General features: G+C 45.2%; 1 protein-coding gene and 1 pseudogene across 9 annotated transcripts in view; one reads left to right on the forward strand and one right to left on the reverse strand.

Annotated features, from left to right (window-relative positions):
* The window catches only part of C14H2orf92 (chromosome 14 C2orf92 homolog), a 44,829-nt gene that overhangs the window by 14,514 nt on the left and 8,645 nt on the right, over positions 1–21,670 (forward strand). The window contains exons 4-10 of one of the 9 annotated variants that reach the window (XM_078348694.1): positions 1,491–2,444; positions 4,541–4,653; positions 6,375–6,520; positions 8,608–8,775; positions 11,926–12,027; positions 13,312–13,395; positions 19,071–19,169. In XM_078348694.1, the coding sequence (XP_078204820.1) occupies positions 6,475–6,520; positions 8,608–8,775; positions 11,926–12,027; positions 13,312–13,395; positions 19,071–19,169 (499 nt within the window). In that variant the 5' untranslated portion in view covers positions 1,491–2,444; positions 4,541–4,653; positions 6,375–6,474. Of the gene's footprint in view, positions 1–1,418; positions 2,445–4,540; positions 4,654–6,374; positions 6,521–8,607; positions 8,776–11,925; positions 12,028–13,311; positions 13,396–19,070; positions 19,170–21,670 lie in introns of all 9 variants that reach the window. The other 8 variants (XM_078348691.1, XM_078348693.1, XM_078348696.1 and 5 more) reach the window with 8 other exon arrangements.
* LOC144579221 (large ribosomal subunit protein uL30 pseudogene) lies at positions 14,880–15,810 on the reverse strand (annotated as a pseudogene).

Raw genomic sequence — 21,670 nt, forward strand, 5'->3', positions numbered from 1 at the left:
ATCATAAGTGTTCTAATAATAATCGGTGTTTGTTTACTGTTCTCTTGTCTACTCCCCCTGTTCCTTCAGATGATTAGGGGATTCATCACTACTGGAGTTAGCCAAAAAATGACATCATAAGTGTATTATATGACACATTATCAGTCGGTTTCTTCAGAAAATCTGGAAAGTGAGAATGAAAATGAGACCACTCACTAATATTATAAAGTGGTGAGGGTCTCAAAGGAGGGGGTGAAGAGGGAGATCCAGGCATCTCAGATCAACTTCCCCTTTTCAGTCCTAAGACTGTAAACTGAAACACTTTCATATGTAATTCCTGAGACTGTAAACTGAGACTTTTTTCATATGTTAAGCTACAAACCTAAGATTCTTCCAAGTGTAACATCTAAAGTATAAGCCTATATAAAGATAGGCTTCCTTTGTTAGGGGAGCTTGGCGGTTAGGCAACTATGTCACCTTGCTCCTGGCTGAATTAACTCCTTCCTCCTGTATTCAGTGTCCGAGAGATCTGTTTCCCGTGGCTACTCCTGCTACACTTTCCAGCAGGGGCTGTGAAACCTAGGAATAAAAAGGAAGCAGGTTATCGGTAACCTGCTGGTGAAGAATTGGAGGCAGGTGCGGGAATTATTGGCGGCAGTGGGATTCTGCAAGCTGTGGATTCCTAACTTTGCAGTTCTGGCTAAAGCCCTATATGAAGCCACAGTAAGGGGAAATGGAGAGCTGTTTAAGTGGCGCTTGGAGCAGCAGGGGGCCTTCTCACAGTAAAAAAAAAAAAACGAACAACTGATGTCTGCCTCGGCTCTGGGACTGCGGGACTTGACAAAACCCTTTAAGCTGTATGTGTCTGAGAGAGAAAAAATGGCAGTAGGGCTCCTGACCCAGACTGTGGGCTTATGGTCTTGACCTGTGGCATACTTGTCCAAACAACTGGATGGAGTTTCCAAGGGATGGCCCCTGTGTCCACGAGCCTTAGCAACCACTGCCCTACTGGCACAAGAGGCTAACAGGCTAACTTTGGGACAGAATTTAAAAATAAAAGCCCCAAAAGCTGACAGTCATGCACAGCTGAGGACATGAGTGAACCTCCAGCACAGTAGCCCAGGGAAATGCCCATGCAGATGTGGAGGCTCAGAGGGCAGCATCTATCCCACATCGGGCATCAGTTGTCTCCCCCCCACTGCCCCAGGTCCCAAAGTTGGTGCCAGTTTATTCAGAGAAGGAAAGAAAATTCCTTCAAACTGAAGGTGGAAAGGAAATAAAGGGAGAATGGATATGTCTGTCAGACGGACGAGTAGCAGTGCCACAACTGCCAGGACCTGCAGTGGTCTTGGCTGTCCATGAAACCTCTCACCTTGGTCAAGAAACCCTTAAAAAACTGTTAGGCCAGTATTTTTACATGTCTCATTTATCTGCACTAGCAAAAACAGTGACATAACAGTGTGTAACATGCAGACAGCACAATGCCAGACAAGAACCTACAATTCCACCAGGAATCCAGGCTTATGGAAGTGCTCCTTTTAAAGACTTGCAAGTGGACTTCATTGGAATGCCGAAGTGTGGAGGTAACCGATATCTGCCGGTTCAGGTATGTACTTACTCCAGGTGGGTAGAAGCCGACCCAGCACGGACTGAGAAGGCCTGTGAAGGGACTTGTGCTCTTTTAAGAGTCATCATCCCTAGATTTGGACTGCCTTTGTGAGTAGGCTCAGACAATGGGCCTGCATTTATAGCTGACCTGTGCAAAGTACGGTGAAAATGCTAGGAATAAACTGGAAACTACATGCTGCCTACCAGCCTCAGAGTTCAGGCAAAGTGGAACAAATGAACTGAACTATTAAAAATAGCTTAGGGAAAGTGTGCCAGAAGACAGGGTTAAAGTGGGTGCCGGTCCTTCCTATGGTTTTGTTTCAAATTAAATGTACACCTTCTAAAAAAACTGGATATTCCCCATATGAAATCCTGCATCATAGGCTTCCCCTTATTCTCTGGGGACTCCCAGGAACTCCCTGGGAATTAGGGGAAACTAAATTACTAAATTATGTCAGCAGTTCCAGGCTTTAGAAAAGGTGGCAAAAAAAAAAAGGTGTCTAAATGAGTCAATAAAAAATTCCCTGTCAGCTTCTTCTCCCCAGTTCACTCTTTCTCACCAGGTGACCAAGTTTGGATGAGGACTGGAATGCATCTCCCCTACGACTGAGGTGGAAAGGACCCAAACTGTCATTCTAACAACTCCAGCTGTTGTGAAGGTCGAGGGAGTTCCTGTGTGGATCCATCACAGCCATGTGAAACCTGCAGTGCCAGACAGCTGGGAAGCAAAGCCAAATCTCCATAACCCATGCAAGATCACCTTAAAAAAACCAGACAACGAGCCCTGCTCCAGTCACACCCTGGAAGCTGACTGATCTACACATGGCTGAAGCATGAGGACTGCCCCCAGGGGACAGGTACTCCTCTTTGGACTGCGGACTTGTATCTTTGCTACCCCAGTAAATATAAAATTCCCATCTGAGGATTGTTCCCAGTGCATACATAAGGTTACCAAGGTAAAGCAAAAGGTTACCATAGTCCTCTTGTTTTACAGTTACTATGAATGCACCGGAACCCTCAAAGGAACTTGTTTATATAATGCTACCCAGTACCAGGTGTGCAGCCCAGGGAACAACCAACCTGATGTGTGTTATAACCCATTTGAACCTACCATGTCCACCATATTTGAAATAAGGCTGAGAACTGGTCCCTTCTTAGGGGATACAAGTATTTACAAAAGCTAAGGAAAAAGGAATACCTAAGTAGGTCACCATAAAATTTGATGCTTGTGCAGCTCTCAATAGTAACAAGCAAGGACTAGGGTGTGGCTCTCTTGGTTGAAAAAGAAGCTATACTGCAGAGCATAAATACATCTGTCTTCTCTGGGAAATAGTCAAAAACATAGAAGAAAAAAATACATCTGTCATGACTGATGGCCATGCAGTGTTCATGTTGTAACTACTGGTCATGTGTCATCTGGGCCACCTGAAAAAATAATAAAAATAACCCAGTCCAGCTGGGTGCAGTGGCTCAAGCCTGTAATCCTAGCACTTCAGAAGGCTGAGGTGGGTGGATCACCTGAGGTCAGGAGTTCAAGACCAGCCTGGCCATCATGGTGAAACTCCATCTTAAAAAGAAAAAAAATAACCCAGTCCATCTCCAAAAGGGGAAGAGTAGCTTCTCCTGTACCTCTGGCTATTCTAATCCATTAGAATTAACAATCACCAATCCTCTAAATCCTCATTGGAGGAAAGGAAAATATATAATAATGGAAATTAATGAAAAAGGACTGGACCCCATGGTTAACATTCTAATTCAGGGAAATATCCAGAAATAATCACCCCACCTGATGTTTCAAACTTTTAATGATATATTGAATGAACCAGTTCCAGAACTTCCCCAGAAATAAAGAAACTTGTTCTTTCAGTTAGCTGAGAATGTGGCCACGACTTTAAAAGTGCATTCTTCGTGTGTGTGTGTGTGTGTGTGTGTGTGAAGGAACTACTGTGGGGGACCAGTGGTCATGGGAAGCACATGAGCTTGTGCCTGCTGACCCTGTTCCTAATGTGACCTATGTGCAAAAGGGCCTGAGTAACCGCTTCTAGATCTTAAAAACCTCCATCATTGGACAATATTGTCTGGCCAGAATAGGAAGGGGTATGATAGTCCCAGTGGGAAAGCTGGACTGTTTGGGACAGAAGGTATATAATGAAAGCAGGAAAACAATCACGTGGTGGAGTTTAGATAGGACCAAGACCAGCCCTTTCCAAAAGTTTCCCACCTTACTGGTGTACCTGAACCCACCTGGAACTCTACCGGGACTGGGTAACCCTCCTGGCTTGTACTGGATATGTGGGTACAGGGCCTACACCAAACTGCCAGACCAGTGGATGGGCAGTTGTATCCTTGGCACCATCAAGCGCTCTTTCTTTCTATTACCCATAAGAACTGGGGAATTGTTAGGTTTTCCTGTCTACTCTTCATGAGACAAGCGAAGCATAGTTATAGGGGACTGAAAAGATGACAAATGCCCCCCTGAGAAAATAATACAATGCTATGGGCCAGCTCTATGGACGGAGGACGGCTCGTGGGGCTATTGCACTCCAATCTACATGCTTCATTGAATCATTCAATTGCAAGCTGTTCTGGAAATCCTGACCAACAAAATTGCCCAGGCGATAACTGCCCTGGCATGGCAGGAGACCAAGATGAGAAATGTCATCTACCAGAACAGACTGACTTTAGATTACCTACTGGCAGCTGAAGGAGGGGTATGTGGGAAATTCAATTTAACCTGCAAATAGATGACCAGGCTCAGGTGGTTGAAACTATTGTAAGGGACATGACAAAACTGGCACATGTACCTGTACAGATCTGGCATGGGTTTGACCCTGGATCAAGGTTTGGGAATTGGTTTCCTGCTATAGGAGGACTCAAGACCATTATTGTAAGTGTGTTCCTGATGATAGGAGCATGCATATTGCTCCCCTGCTTAATGCCCTTGCTCCTTCAGGTAATAAAAGGATTTATTACTGCTGCAGTTCAAGAAAAAAATGTCAGCGCAGGCCTATTACATGAACCACTACCAATCTGTCTCACCAGAAAACCCCGACAGTGAAGCTAAGGGTAAGAGTGTGAATTCTCACTTAAAAAATGGTAAGTGAGATTCTCAAAGTGGGCAATGATCCCACTCCCTTTCATGTCTGTTCCCACTCATACTGCATATGAACTAGCAATTCAATGAAGCCAAAACATTGTAAGGTCAGATGTCCACCAATGAACAATGACATAGTTTTACCTCAGTTTCTCCTTTAGCGTTGTAAGCCTGTAAAAGGGGAAAGAGGCTGCTTCTTGGGCAGCCGGGTGAATGAGGCTGTAGCCCCCTGCAGCTCCCAGCCAAATAAAAAGCCACTTCCTTTCTCAGTTCAGTGTTGAAGAGGTTTGTTTTTTGCCTTTCCTCCTTCAGGTTTACAGGTGTGAGCCACCACCACATCCAGCTCTTTAGGATTTTCTTAATAATCTTTTCTTTTCTCTAGCTTACTTTATTGTAAGAATACAGGATATAATACCGAAAACGTACAACATATGTTTGATCGACTGTTTATGTTATTAGTAAGGCTTCTGATCAATAGTAGTTTACTAGTAATTTAGTTTTTAGAGAGTCAAAAGTTACACATGGGGGGTTGATGTTCCTATCCCCCACCTTGTTCAAGGTGCATTTCTGTTGTTTAACACCCATTTTGTGGGACTTTGTTATACCAGTCCTAGCAAACGAAGACACCTGAGCTATCTAGAATTTTACTATATAACTCTTTTTTTTTTTTTTTGAGATGAAGTCTTGCTCTGTCACCCAGGCTGGAGTGCAGTGGTGCCATCTTGGCTTACTGCAACCTCCACCCCCTGGGTTCAAGCAATTCTCCTGCCTCAGCCTCCTAAGCAGTTGGGGTTACAGGCACCTGCCACCACACCCAGCTAATTCTTGTATTTTTAGTACAGACCAGGTTTCACTATGTTAGTCAGGATGGTCTTGAACTCCTGACCTCAAGTAATCCACCCACCTCCACCTCCCAAAGTGCTGGCTGGGAATACAGCCATGAGCCACTGTGCCCGGCCCTATATAACTCTTTGTGCAAGTTTTTCCCCTAAAAGATCTCTGCCATCTCAGCCATGGAACACACACTGTGAGTACATGAAGGCTTAAGGGCAGGGCAGGCTACATAATTTGTGGGACCCAGTACAAAATGAACATGGAGAACAAGCTAGAAAAAAGTGCAATACAAGGTACTAAAATAGAAAGATTTTTCCTTTGAAAACAATTTAATACTTATAAAATGTAATAAGGGGAAATAGTGATAATACATGAGTAACAACATGGGCATATCAGTTGGTTGATGCTATTTTTGGTGTTATAATTTTACCTAATATAAGAAATAGCAACACTTTGTTAGTGAGATGGGGTTTCACCATGTTGGCCAGGCTGGTCTGGAACTCCTGACCTCAGGTTATCCTCCTGTATTCTCAGCCTCCCAAAGTGCTGGGATTACAAGTGTGAGCCTCCACGCCTGGCTGTGATGTCTTGATAGGATTTTTCTGGCTATTCTAGCTACTTCTAATTTGCTTCAGCCAATTTAGTAGAGCTTTTGTCACTTGTGACTTCAGAGTTCTGGTTAATATCTTGTTGCCTTCAGGATATGCAGGATGGAAGAAGACAGTAGGGAGCCAAGGGAAGTGAGTAGAAAATCACTTCGGGGCCACCAGGATGGCCCCCATTGCTGTCCACACACAGAGGCCCTTCCCCTTCCCACAGTTGAGCAGGCCCCACCTCACTTCCTGGTGTGACTTCACAGACCATTGGGTTCCGTGGTATCCTGGAGTCCTGAAGCTGCTGAGTCTGGAGAATCTTCAGAAAACTGGCTTTTGCCTGCTGGTTCATGGACTAAGGCAAAGATGACCAGAGCCGTGGCCCTCTTCTTTGCTCTCTGCTTGATCCAAGGTATATAGCTGTGGCAGCTGTAGAGAAACATAGGCCTCACTTTGAGTCTAAGTTGGGCAGAGGAGGGTGTTCCCTCCCATATTGTGGGAACATAGTCTAACTACCCTACCTTCTTTACCCCCCCAAATCTACCATTCAGGGTTTATTACTTGGGAGAAGGGAGTAACTTAAAATGTTTTCCTAACTTTGAAGTTTTCTCAGAATTCAGAGCTCCATAGGACAGTGGCATATTTTAACTTTTTATTGTAAGAATTTCCAAACATATGCAAAAGTAGAAAGATTAGTATAAAGAACCACCATGTGCTAATTAACCATCCTGATTTTATCTATACACTCTCACTATTTAAAAAATAACAGCATTGGCTGGGTGCAGTGGCTCATGCCTGTAATACCAGCACTTTGGGAGCCGGAGGCAGGTGAGTCACAAGGTCAGGTGTTTGAGACCAGCCTGGTCAACATGGTGAAACCTCATCTCTACTAAAAATACAAAAAAAAAAGACCCCCAAAACTTGGGTATAGTGGCAGACATCTGTAATCCCAGCTACTGGGAGGCTGAGGTAGGAGAATTGCTTGAACCTGGGAGGCAGAGGTTGCGGTGAGCTGAGATATCACCACTGCACTCCAGACCGGGCAATTGTGCGAGACTCTGTCTAAAAACAAAACAAAACAAAAGGGCACAGTGGTCGGGTACAGTGACTCATCCTGTAATGCCAGCACTTTAGGAGGCCAAGGCAGGAGGATCCCTTGAACCCAGGAGTTTGCGACAAGCCTAGGCAGCGTAATGAGACCCTGTCTTTATACAAAAAATGTTGTCTTTATACAAAAAATTTTGTCTTTATACAAAAAAATTAAAAGATTAGCCAGGCATGGTGGTGCCTGCTTGTGGTCTCAGCTACTATGGAGGCTGAGGTAGGGGGACCACTTGAGCCCAAAAATTTGAGGCTGCAGTAAGCCATGATCATACCATTGCACTCTAGCTTGGGCAACAGAGTGGGACCCTCAATAAAAAAAAAATAGTAACAACTTTGTAGAGATATAATATATCATAAAATTCACCCTTTGTTTTATTTTTCTATTTATTGTTATTTTTGAGACAGGGTCTCCCTCTGTCACCTGGGCCTGGAGTGAGTGGCACAATCACAGCTAATTGCAACCTCAACCTCCCAGGCCCAAGGATCCTCCCTCCAGCCTCCCAAATAGTTGGGACCACAGGTGTGTACCACCATGCCCAGCTAATTTTTTAAGTTTTTGTAGAAATAGGGGTCTCACTATGTTGCCCAGGCTGGTCTCAAACTCCTGGGCTCAAGTGATCCTCCTACCTTGGCCTTCCAAAGTGCTGGGATCATAAGTATAAACCACCATGCCTGGCCAAATTTACCCTTTAAAATGTATATAATTCAGTGGTTTTTAATATTCTCACAAAGTTGTGAAGCACAACTAATTTTTTTTTTTTTGAGACGAAGTTTCGGTATTGTTACCCAGACTGGAGTGCAATGGCACGATCTTGGCTCACTGCAACCTCCGCCTTCTGGGTTCAAGCAATTCTCCTGCCTCAGCCTCCCGAGTAGCTGGGACTACAGGTGCGCACCACCATGCCCAGCTAATTTTTGTATTTTTAGTAGAGACGGGTTTCACCTCGTTGACCAGGATGGTCTCAATCTCTTGACCTCGTGATCCACCCGTCTTGGCCTCCCAAAGTGCTGGGATTATAGGCGTGAGCCACCACACCTGGCCTAAAGCACAACTAATTTTATTTAATTTTTAATTTTTAAATTTTTCGAGATGGAGTGTCACTTTCTTACCCAGGCTGGAGTGCAGTGGCGCTATCTCGGCTCACTGCAACCGCTGTCTCGCAGGTTCAAGTGATTCTCCTGTCTTAGCCTCCCAAGTAGCTAGGATTACATGCACGTGCCACCATGCCTGGCTAATTTTTTTTTGTATTTTAAGTAGAGAAGGGGTTTCACCATGTCGCCCAGGATGGTCATGAAGTCCTGACCTCAATGGATCCTCCTGTCTCAGCTTCCTGAGTAGCTAGGACCATACGTGCACACCATGACACCCAGATAATTACTTTTTATTTTTTGTAGCAGTAGGAGCTCCCTATGTTCCCCAGGCTGGTTTCGAACCCCTGACCTCAAGTGATCTGCCCACCTCGGCTTCCCAGAGTGCTGGGATTACAGATGTGAGCCACCACACCGAGCCCGAATTTTCCTCAAGTTCAAAAATTCTTGATGAAAGTTTAGCTGAAATATTTGGTGAGTCAACCCCTTCCCTGTGGAACCTCAGGTAGGATTCGAAGAGTTGTGTGCATGGCCCTCATTGTCTCCCAGGTAACTTGTTTCTGCTGCTGTGAAGGGAAGGCAGGTGCTTTTCCTTGAGGCTAGAATCTGTTTGTCTAAGTGTCGAAGTCTCAAGAAATTAAGCAAAATATAGATGAAACACACCTGGAAAAGACCCTACTGAGCATGAGCAGGGCCGTGTGGGAGCTCATTGAGACTGCCGCATCAGATGCTACCTCGCACCAGCTGCAGCACACCTGCCTCGCCAGTTTCTGCTCTGAGGCCCTGGTTGTCAGTCCTAACTGAGCGTGAGAACCCCTGGGGCAATCCTTTTTTTAACAATTGAGACATTCCACACACACCCTGAATCAGATTTTAGGGTGTGGGGATAGACCTTTGAATTTGTAGTTTTCTAACACTCCAGGGGACACCAGGCTGAGACTCACTGGTCCCTACTCTAAACCTTCTGTTAAACATGTGAGAAAAACTAAGGCCCAGGGAAGCCCTCTTTAGCAGAGAGCTGAGACGAAGAAAAGAGTTCTTAACTGCAGCCGTCTGCTGAAGGAAGCTGTCCAGATGCCAGTGCAATCTCTCCTACGGGTGCCTGGGCCTTGCGTCAGGAGTGGAGGTTGAGGGTCGCCTTAGGTGTGGGAAGGAGCTCCAGGGAGAGTGGCGCTGATGCTTCCCCTTGGGTTAGGAGGCATTTGGATCACAGAGCGATGCCTGCACATTCCTGGTTGCAAGAGAGATCTCTCGACACCCAATAGGCCTCCATTCTGGCAGCTGTCCGTGGCAGGAGTGGACAGCTCCTGAAACCATCACACAGGCCTCGGGCAGTCTGCATAGATGACAGCCTGGCAGGTGACCAGGCTGGGATGAGTGAGCAGATGCAGGTAGCACTTGCGGTCCCCCTAGCTGTGCCTTCAGTACCTGCTGTCTAGGAGGCAGAAGCCTTGTTCTCGGCCTTGCAGGTGACCCCAGTGTCTCTGGATCTAGCCCCATATGTGTAGGAGGCAGGTGATTGCATCTGAAGATGGGAGTTGGGTTGGGGGTTTGGGAAACTCCCATGATCCCTCAAGAGTCCATTGACCTGCCCAGTACATGCCAGGTGGGCCTTGGAATTGGAGGCTACAGCTCAACTCTGCGGTTCCTGCTGGGCAGCATTTCCAGGGACTCATAGATCAGCATGGTCATCAAGGAGGGGTGGTGAGAGCAGCTCCTCATTGTCCTGGTGACCCTGATGGTTAATTTTCTGATGTCTCTGTGGTGAGCGCCTGTTGGCGTCGAGTGAATAGAGACCACTGAGAACCGACAGCCCCGGAAATGCACTCAGAATCGATACAGGATGAGTGGGGTTTGTGAGGACTGTTTTCTGTGGCTTAGCAAGGAAAGCCTAGAGAGGAAGGTAAAACTGCTGCTTCCCAGGGAAGCCAGAGGCCTGAGAACTTAAAAGCGAAGGAGAACTTAACACATTTCAAAAATGTAACCCGGATGAATTGGCAACAGATTTATAAATAAAGAGCTCTCCGAGCTTATAGAATCTCTTCTGCTTTGTTTCTGCCCCCATAGTTCCCACCCCTGTTTTTGTGGGTGCAATTTTCATACAGAACATTTGTACACAAGCTTCAAATCTCTCTGAGGACAGCTTTCCCCTTTAGGTCTGTCAGGTCCCAGGCAGTCCCAATGCTACGGAAGTGTTGGTGTCGGCCTCCTTGCTCCACATCCTTCTTCAACGGCACGAGGACCTGACACCCTGAGGGGTGGAGCGTGTGAGTCATGTGTGATCTTAGTGTGGGCTGTGGCTGGTCTGCATCACCCCTTCAATGACTGCTTCAAGGGCTTTTCATGATGCTTGTAGCTCATGAGTTAGTGTTTTCTACAGGCTGTTTCCAGGTGTCTTGCATGTCACACACTGGGCCCCTGTGGCTGGAGGGAGATGAGGAATACCAGATTGTTGGTGAGGGGAGTTGACAGAGACATTGAATGTTGGTGAACTGGAGTGACCCTTGGTCTCAGCAAATCCTACGGTCAACTGAATCCAGAACCCAGCCTCAGCAGCAGGGCCCACTTCTTCCTCCTTAAGTCTGCTCAGCCATGTACCTGTGTTCTGGCTGCTGCAGGCCAAGCTTCTTTTCTTCCCCTCCTGTCTTCCCTGGCCCTTGCTTTGTAGCTCTGTGTGGCTGTGTCATGTCTGGTTCTCCTTTCCCACCATCTAGATGGCTCGAGGAGGCACACCACACACCAGGTCACCTTTCTCTCTGAACCCCCAGCACCTTGTACTGTTTCTCTGCAGAGATAAGGTTGGGTGAAAGCTTGTGTGAATGATGTGCAGTCTTCCAGTCTAGGCCAGTCTCCACTGTAGAAGAGGATTACGATCTTTAGGAGCATGAGCTTGGTTCCTCTGTACAATAATGGGTCATAAAACTGAGTGGCCAAGATCATCCTGGTGAGGGGAGTCTGTGTATTACCATAGTTGCCGTACCCGTTAATAATGCACCTGGCAGGTGGGGGGCTAGTGGATGGCTAGCATTAAAAGAACTACCTAATGTAGATGATGGGTTAATGGGTGCAGCAAACCACCATGGCATGTGTATACCTATGTAACAAACATGCATGTTCTGCACATGTATCCTAAAACTTAAAGTATAATTAAAAAAAAAAAAAAAAAGAATGTGCCACCTGGCTGTAATTTCCTAAAAACCTGACTTACAGTAGCTTAAACAAAGAGTGGTTTATTTTCTTTCTGTCACAGCAATCTGGGGTAGGCCCCTGTGGCTGTAGTGCAGGAAGTCAGGAAAGGCTGCTTCTCTGAGGTCATCGGGGGCCTCCCCATTCTGCTTGTGTGGCAGAATGACAACAGGAAGGAGAATTAGGACACTGAGTATCATGAGATTTGGGGTCATATATCTTTAGTGGACAGTGTTTGCTGCCCCAGATGTCTCTGCAATAAAAATGTTCTGGAAATGATTTAGGTAGCTGGAGTTTCCTTCCCTAAGACAAGGCATTTACAGCATAAGTTCCAATATCTATTGAGTTTGTGTTATGCATTCGTTGTATTCATAGTCTGCTTTAGATACTTAGCAAAATACTGCTGGTATTAACATGCCTTTGTTTGCTTCACTGGAGATGAAATTGTGCTGCAAGTGTTTTCTCAGGTTCCATATGACCCACCATTTGATGAAACAAGAACACCAGTCAGATCCGTTACAAAGAGAGACACACAAAAAAGCAAGTATCTGTCATTAACATGATATATGTTCATACCTCTATAGACCTCTGTATTATCTCAACTGTGCGATGCTAGCATTTTAGCATTCCTTAAATTAACTACTGGGGGGCAAAGTCAAACTGAGACGTGAAGAATGCTCTGAAATTCTCTCTACAATCTTCCACCCAATATGGGAGTCTACAGGCTACAGTGTGAATGTCCCTGTATTTTGGGGTGATCCCTGATGTGCAGTGTAAGGCAGGTGCTGCCACTCTGGAGGCTATTCAGAGAACAGAAATCTGTTTTGCAAGTGGGGTTCACTGTTCCTTGTAACAAAAGCTTTGAGAAGTTTAATCACTTTCTATTCGCCCACACTTTATAGATCACTGCCCATGAGTGCCCCAGTCATTGGCTTGGGAGAGCAAAATCTTCCTACATCCCTCCCTGTCACCCTCACCGTCACTCCACCCCAGCCTCTGTAAAATATTTGCCCAGAGAAGCAGAGTTGATTTCTCTTCCAGCACTGATGCTCCAATGCCAAGGCTGAGAGAAAGCAGCTGGCCACATATGCAAAAATAATGCACATTAACCCCAAATCACACAAAGAACAGAGAAACCCTGTAAGGTGGATATCATGTGCATTAGGGAGAAAAGTAAGAATGAGTAATTAGCTATCAGAATAAGCCAGCTATATGTGCCATGAATTATAAAACTCTCAGTAAAGCAATTTAGTAACTAATCACTCTGCCAGTGCGTTCCATAAGCCACTGGATTGAGAAAAGACATGAATATTTTACTGCATAATGTCAATAGCTTACACTGCACCATGTTTTACGATGCTCCCCTGGCTGATACATTATGAGGAACATGTTTTTACCAAAGTGCTTGCATGATTAAGTGTATCTAGTCTTAATGATTCATCAGTGTCTCATTAACAGAGAACTGTGCATTTGTCTTTTATTGGATCAAAGTGGTTGTACTTGAAATCATTCGGCATACACCACGTAGGCCTTTCTACCAGTTTTCCTGCAGAGTTAAACCTGCCATGTGCACAAATCACTCAATGGCTATGCATATTGTCTGTCAAGAGACCATGTGAAAATGAACTTAGCTCCTGGTGTTGTGTTGGAACTTCAGATGCTTGCAGACACTTCATGAATGCTCTGTGACACTCAGAATAGGGGGGATCAGGCCAAGTGCTTGATGCTCTCCTCAAAATGCTATGCAGAAGAGTATCAGTTTAAAAAGCATATCTGAAGATCCAATGAAAGACTTAATCACAGCTGTGGTTGATTTTCCTATAGGCTATTCCCAAGAAAAGAGCTTGAAAGATGCTGCATTTGCATCAGGTTCAAATGAGCAAGAGGAACATTTGGCTCAAATATTTGGTAAGTAACCTCCTGCTATGAGACCTTTAGCCTGTGTTTGAAGAGTTGCATGCTTGTCCCTGGTTGTCTCTCAGGTAACCTGTTCCTGCTGCTTTGAGGGGAAAGCAAGTGCTTTGCCTTGAGGCCAGAATCTGTTTCTCCACGTGTCGAAATCCTAAAAATTAAGCCAAATGTAGAAGATAAACACCTGGAAAGGATCCTGCTCCTCAAAGAGTGACCCATGGAGCAGGAGCAGGGCTACCATCTGGTAGCATGGGAATCCGCTGGGGAGACTGTTAAAAAGAGACACACCTTGGCCGGATGCGGTGCCTCATATCTATGATCCCAGTGCTTTGGGAGGACAAGGCAGGAGGATTGCTTGAGGACAGAAGTTCAGGAGCAGCCTGGGCAACATAGCAAAACTCCCTCTCTCTAAAAACCAAAAACCAAAAACACTTAAAAAAACTCCCCCTGCAAAACATGACAAATTAGCCAAGTGTGGTGGCATATTCTGTGGTCCTAGCTACTTGGGAGGATCTTTTGAGCCCAGGAGTTTGAGGCTGCTGTGAGCTATGATTGTGCCACTGTACTCCAGTCTGGGCAACAGAGCTACACTGTCTTAAAAGGGGGAGAGAGAGAGAGAGAGACATCTTGTTTCACTTTTAGTGATCAGATCCTGTGAGGTAGGGAGTCAGTTTGCATCACTGGCCAACATGGTGAAACCCCGTCTCTACTAAAAATATAAAAATTAGCTGGATGTGGTGGCATGCGCCTGTAGTCCCAGCTACCCAGGAGGCTGAGGCAGGAGAATGGCTTGAACCTAGGAGGCGGAGGAGATTGCATTGGGCCAAGATCGTGCCACTGCATTCCAGCCTGGGCAACGGAGTGAGACTCCATCTCAAAAGAAGGAAAAAAAAAAAAGTTCAGAAAGAAATGCATATGTCTATGGTCAACTGATTTTCAACAAGGGTGGCCAAGCCAACAGAGTGGAAATAACAGTCTCTTTGACCAATTTTCCTGGGAAAACTGGAAGGCCACAGGGAAAAGAATGAAGCTGGGAAAAAAAAAAAAGAATGAAGCTGGATCATGACCTTATACCATATACAAAAATTAAAACTCAAAGTGAGTCAAAGATCTAAATTCATGAGCTAAAACTACTAGTCTCTTAGAAGTAAACATAGGTGAAAATCTTCATGACCTTGAATTAGGCATGTGGTATCTTCAGTTTGACACTAAAAGCAGGCGAAAAAAAGGAAAAAAAAAATTTAGCTAAATTGGACATCATCAAAATTTAAAAAGATTAAATGATATCTAATATCATTTGATATACAAAAGCATTTCTCTCACCGAATGAGAGAAGACATTCGCCAATCAGATGTCTAATAAGCAATCAATATCCAGAAGACACGGAAAATTCCTATAACTTAACAAGAACAAAGCAAACAGATGACTCACTCCGAAATGGGCAAAGAACTTGAATAGCCATTTTCCAAAGAACATATACAAATAGCCAATAAACACATAAAAAGATGCTCAACATCATTAGTCATTAGAGAAATGCAAAGTACCATTATTCACACTTCTTAGAATGGCTACTTTTTTTTTCAGTTTGAGAGCAGGTACTGTTTATTTACCGACCAGCTTAGAAAGATAATCATGGGAGACACCTTGGTTCATTCTTCTAATAAGCCTGTTGGTCTGGTCCTCCCTGTTGTCAGCATCTCCACCTTCCACAAAATGGGTGGTCTTTTTCTTCATTCTGCCTCATGGAGAAGATCATTTGAAGGGTCACAGGAAACTATTCGCTTCTTTGAAGTGTTTCCCAACAGTATAGATCTCATGAATCAGATCCTCCATGCAGATGATGCCATATTTACCATGAGATCGAACAATCAAAGCGTTATCTGTCAAAGCAATTAGCTTCTTATTGATTTTGCCATAACCAAGTTTGTAGATTAGTTCATTTACTGACTTCAGATTTGGGTACCATCATGCAATACATGGCTCTACAATCCTCAGCACGTTAATTGAGGCCTTGCTGAGCTTCACAAAGGTTCCATTGAAGATTTGATGAAGGCGAAGCAGCTGCAACACCTTTCAGACCTTTGGGCTCACACCACTGATACCTCTGATCCTGATGACAAACGCCAATTTGGGTTCTGCAGGTACATAGAAGTTGCCAGCTTTCCTTGCCATCCTCGCCATTCGAATTTCAGTTCCTTACATCTGCCTGTATTCCTTGAGATAGTGCTTCTCTTTTTCATAGATAAGCTTCCTCCTTGCCCTTTGAAGCATATTTTGGGCAAACTTCTTTCTCAGGTGCTTGATCTTCAGCTCTGCGAAATTCCTTCACTTTTTCTTAAGGGTTTCTGGCCCAGCAGGAACCTTCTCTTCTACACCCTCCATGGTTCCAGCCAGAAAAAGAGGAAGTCAGCCTTTTTTTTTTTTGAGACAGAATCTTGCTCTATCGCCCAAGTTGGAGAGCAGTGGCACGATCTTGGATCACTGCAACCTCCGCCTCCCAGGTTCAAGCAATTCTCCTGCTTCAGCCTCCCTAGGAGCTGGGATTATAAGTGCCCGCCATCAAGCCTAGCTAATTTTTGCATTTTTAGCAGAGATGGAGTTTTGCCATTTTGGCCAGGCTGGTCATGAATTCCTGACCTCAGGTGATCCACCCGCCTCAGCCTCCCAAAGTGCTGGGACTACCGGCATGAGCCACCATGCCCAGCCAGAATGGCTATTTTTTAAAAAAAGAAAAATAATAAATGTTGGTGAGGATGAAGGAAATTGAAACCCTCATACATTGCTGGTGGGAAGATAAGATGGTACAGCTGCCACATGGCCATTTTGTGGTGTTAGAATACCAGAGGCTGGGTAATTTGTAATAAACTGAAATTTATTGGCTCACAATTCTGAAGGCTGGGAAGGCCAAGACTGCGGGGCCAGCATCTAGTGAGAACCTTCTTGCTGCATCATCATCCCATGGCAGAAAATGAAAAAGCCATAGAGGGTGAAAGAGAGAGTAAGGGAAGGCCAAACTTGTCCTTTTACATGGTATGCACTTTGTGATAACTAACCCACTCCTGTGATAACCACATTGATCTCTTAACGAGGGCACAATTTCCATGACCCAGACACCTCCATTAGGCCCTACCTCCTAACATGATGACCACACTGGGAATCAAATTTTCAGCTCATGAAATTTGGACACATTTAAATTATAGTAATAGGTACAGAGTTTCTGTTTCAGTGGATTTTTCTTTTTTTTTGATGCGGAGTCTTGCCCTGTCGCCTAGGCTGGAGTGCAGTGGTGTGATCTCAGCTCACTGCAACCTTCACCTCCCAGGTTCAAGTGATCCTCCTGCACCAGCCTCCTGAGTAACTGATATTACAGGCATGTGCCACCACACCGGGGTAATTTTTTGTATCTTTAGTAGAGACAGGGTTTCACCATGTTGCTCAAGCTGGTCTCAAACTCCTGACCTTGTGATCTGCCTATCTTGGGTTCCCAAAGTGCTGGATTTACAGGCATAAGCCACCGTGCCTGGCCCTGTTTTAGGTGATTTAAAAGTCCTGGAGGCTGGGTGCCTCAATCCCAGCACTTTGGGAGGCCAAAGCAAGCAGATTGCTTGAGGTCGGAAGTTCAAGACCAGCCTGATCAACATGGAAACCCTGGCCCTACTAAAACTAAAAAATTAGCTAGGTGTGGTGGCATGAGCTTGTAATCCCAGCTAGTTGGGAGATTGAAGTGGGAGGATCTGGCAGGCAGAGGTTGCAGTGAGCTGAGATTGCACCACTGCATTCCAGCAGGGAGTTTTGGAAATACATAGTGGTCATGTTTACACAACACTGTGAATGTCTTTAATGCTCTTAAATTGTACACTTACATAAAGTAAAAATGGGCCAGGCATGGTGGCTCATGCTTGTAATTTCAATACTTTTTAATGCTGAGGTGGGAGGATCACTTGAGTCCAGGAGTTCCAGACCAGCCTAGGCAACATGGAGAGACCCTGTTTGTCAAAAAAATTTAAAAATTAGCCAAGTGTGATGGCACATCCTTGTAGTCCCAGTTACTCAGGAGGCTGAGGTGGGAGGACTGCTTGAGGACAAGAGTTCAAGGCTGCAGTGAGCTGTAGATTGCACCACTGCAGTTCAGCTTGGGTGACACAGCGAGACTTTGTCTCTAAATAAATAAATAGTAGAAATGGAAATTTCATATTAACTGTATTTTCACACACACACACACACACACACACACACACACACACACACACAGCAAAGCCAAGGCCCAGGGAAGCTCTCTTTAGCAGAGAGCTGAGACAGAGAAAAGGGTTCTGAACCACAGCCGTCTGCTGAAGGAAACTGTCCAGATGCCAGTGCAATCTCTCCTACGGGTGCCTGGGCCTTGCATCAGGAGTGGAGTTTGAGGGTCGCCTTAGGTGTGGGAAGGAGCTCCAGGGTGAGTGGCGCTGATGCTTCCCCTTGGGTTAGGAGGTATTCGGATCACAGAGCGATGCCTGCACATTCCTGGTTGCAAGAGAGATCTCTCGACACCCAATAGGCCTCCATTCTGGCAGCTGTCCGTGGCAGGAGCGGACAGCTCCTGAAACCATCACACAGGCCTCGGGCAGTCTGCATAGATGACAGCCTGGCAGGTGACCAGGCTGGGATGAGTGAGCAGATGCAGGTAGCACTTGCGGTCCCCCTAGCTGTGCCTTCAGCACCTGCTGTCTAGGAGGCAGAAGCCTTGTTCTCAGCTTTGCAGGTGACCCCAGTGTCTCTGAATCTGCCTCATATGTGTAGGAGGCAGGTGATTGCATCTGAAGATGGGAGTCGGGTTGGGGGTTTGGGAAACACCCATGATCCCTCAAGAGTCCATTGACCTGCCCAGTACATGCCAGGGGGGCCTTGGCATTGGAGGCTACAGTTCAACTCTGTGGTTCCTGCTGGGCAGCATTTCCAGGGACACATAGATTAGCATGGTCATCAAGGAGGGGTGGTGAGAGCAGCTCCTCATTGTCCTGGTGACCCTGATGGTTAATTTTCTGATGTCTCTGTGGTGAGCGCCTGTTGGCGTCAAGTGAATAGAGACCACTGAGAACCGACAGCCCTGGAAATGCACTCAGAATCGATACAGGATGAGTGGGGTTTGTGAGGACTGTTTTCTGTGGCTTAGCAAGGAAAGCCTAGAGAGGAAGGTAAAACTGCTGCTTCCCAGGGAAGCCAGAGGCCTGAGAACTTAAAAGCGAAGGAGAACTTAACACATTTCAAAAATGTAACCCGGATGAATTGGCAACAGTTTTATAAATAAAGAGCTTTCTGAGTTGATAGAATCTGTTCTGATTCATTTCTGCCCCCACAAACTTTACCTATTTTTATGAGTTACCTTGCAAACCGTCTCAAAGAACTAGAAGAATGATTAGGGCACTGAGTGTCAGGAGATCTGGGACCATATATCTTTAGCCGGCAGTGTTTACTAGCCAGGACATCTCAGACAATCACAATTATCTGGAAATGATTTAGGTAATTGGCGTTTTCCCTCCCAAGACAAGGCATTTTAGGGAATAAAGTCCCATGTCTGTGGAGTTTGTGTCACGTATTCACTGTATTCATAGACTACTTTACATACTTAGAGAGCAAAATAGCATCACTCCTGCATTGCTTGTATTAACATGCCTTTGTTTGCTTCACTGGAGATGAAATTGTACTGCAAGTCATGTCCGAGGTTCTGGATGACCCATCATTTAAAGACACAACAGCAGTCAGATCCACTACAAAGACAGACATGAGAAAAGGTAAGTGTATGTCATTAACACAATAAATGCACACATGTCTATAGGCCTATGTGTTGTCTTAAATGTGCTGTGCTATCATCCTAGCAGGCTTTAACCCAACTACTGGTGGGGCAAAGCCAAACTGAGATACGAAGGAAACGACTGGCTGAAATCCTCTCTATAACCTTCCACCTGCTATGGAATCCGTGGTTCAAAGTGTGAATCTCTGTGTATTTTGGGGTGATCCTTGATGTGCAGTGTTAGGCAGGTTCTGCCACTCTGGAGGCATTCAGAGGACAGAGACCTGATCTGCATGTGGGGTTCCCCATTCCCGACAAGAGCCTCGAGCAGCATCATAACTTCCCACCTAACACATGAATCCTTCTAAGTGTACAGTGTGGTTTGAGGGTTAGTGCAGTCATTAATGCCCCATCCAGTGGATGATAAAACAAGATGAAAAAATGACTTACCTTTGGCGCACCCATAGAAACGACAGATGTGAAGAACACACTCTTTCCCCCAAAGCAGCTTCAAATTATGGGAAAAATTTAGCTCTTTGGGAATTAAGATAGGTATTTGCTCCCAGTAATGAGGATAGAATTATGTATTGGAAATCTGCCAGATGTGCATGCAAGTGCCCAGGCAGGGAGGGGGAGTGAACACTGTGTTGGTATTATGCAGACAGATGTTTGCACCCCAATTCCTGAGGGTAGTTTCCCTGAGGTTAGCCCAGGACAGCTGCCTGGGCTCCTCTGCAATCGGCAGTGAGGTGGCACTGCTCTCTACATTGAGGCATTCACTTTCAAACCCACATTTGCTCATACAAGTTGAGTTCTTTATTAACATTTCAACTTAGAAATGGAAAACAAGACTGGGAGCAGTGACTATAATCACGCCTGTCATCCCAGCACTCTGCCTCAGGAGGGTGAGGCAGGCGGACCACCTGAGGTCAGCAGTTCAAAACCAGTCTGGCCAACATGGTGAAACCCTATCTTTACTAAAAATACAAAAATCAGTTGGGGATGGTGGTTTATGCCTAAAGTTCCAGCTACTGAGGCACAAACTCTATACCCATTAATAACACTTGTTATTACACATGTGCTTGAGTATCTAAAACATCCGGAATGGGTGCTGAATTTTCTTCAAGGTCCTTTCAGCATCCATGGAACTAATCATGACTTGTTTCCTTAAGTCTAATAACAGTATATATATGATAATAATGAATGTCCTCATGGCAAACCATCCTGCATTTTTAGAATGAATTCCAGTTGGTCAGACCGGGGCTTGGAGAGTCCAGTCACTGCTCAGGAGTCTTGGGCCTGGGCCCAGCTTTTTTCAGCACATCTGTGCTGTCACTCAGACTGGCAGGGGACTGGGAAGGAGCCTTGGGGTTCCTTTAGCCACCAAGTATAGATATGTAGACTGAGCCATGATTTATAACTTTCAGTTATTGATACATATGATGGGTGTTCCTCCATTTGTATTCTTTACTGATTTTTTAAAATTGTCACAGAGCACATATAAGATTTACCATCTTACCATTTTTAAGGGCACAGTTCAGTGGTATTAAGCACATTCGTGGCGTTGTGCCACCATCACCAGCATCATCTCCAGAACTGTTTTCCTCTTATGAAACCCGTACTCTATACCCATTAAGTAATAGCCATCCAGTCCCCTTCTGCAGCCCCTTGCAAGCACTGTTCTACTTTCTGTCTGATTTTGACAACTGTAAATAGCTCACATAATAAGCGGGATGATAGAGTATTTTGTCCTTTCGTTACTGACCTTTCATTTTGCATGGTGTCCTCAAGGTTCATCCATGTTGTAGCATATGTCAGAATGTCCCTCCTTCCTGAAGCCGAATCGTATTCCATTGTATGTATCTACCATTTTTCTTTACTCACGTACCCTTGATGGGTTGCTTCCACGTTTTAGCCTTGTGAATGAAGCTGTTATGGATGTGGATGTACAGATAATTCTTTGAGACCCTGCTTTCAGTTATCTTGGGCGTACGCTCAGAAGTGAAATCGCTGGGTGATATGGTCATTTTGGTTTTAATTTTCTGAGGAAGCGCCATACTGTTTTCCATGATGGCAGTAGCATTTTACATTCCCACCAACAGCACACTGGGGTTCCAGTTTCTCCACTTCCTCGCCAACATGTGTTATTTTCTGTTTTTCTTTTTTAATTCTTAAAATTTTATTTATTTATTTATTTTTGAGGCAACATCTTGCTCTGTAGCCCAGGCTAGAGTGCAGTGGTGCGATCTTGGCTCACTGCAACCTCCACCTCCTGTGTTTAAGCGATTCTCCTGCCTCAGCCTCCCGACTAGCTGGAATTCCAGGTATGTGCCACTCTACCTGGCTAATTTTTTGTGTTTTTTAGTAGAGACAGGGTTTCACCATGTTGGCCAGGCTGGTCTTGAACGCCTGACCTCAGATATTCCACCCGCCTCAGCCTCCCAAATTGCTAGGGTTACAGGCGTGAGCCACTACACCCGGCTTATTTTCTGTTTTTTTGAC

The sequence above is a fragment of the Callithrix jacchus genome, chromosome 14 (assembly GCF_049354715.1).
Source record: "Callithrix jacchus isolate 240 chromosome 14, calJac240_pri, whole genome shotgun sequence".
In the NCBI taxonomy this organism is placed as follows: domain Eukaryota; kingdom Metazoa; phylum Chordata; class Mammalia; order Primates; family Cebidae; genus Callithrix; species Callithrix jacchus.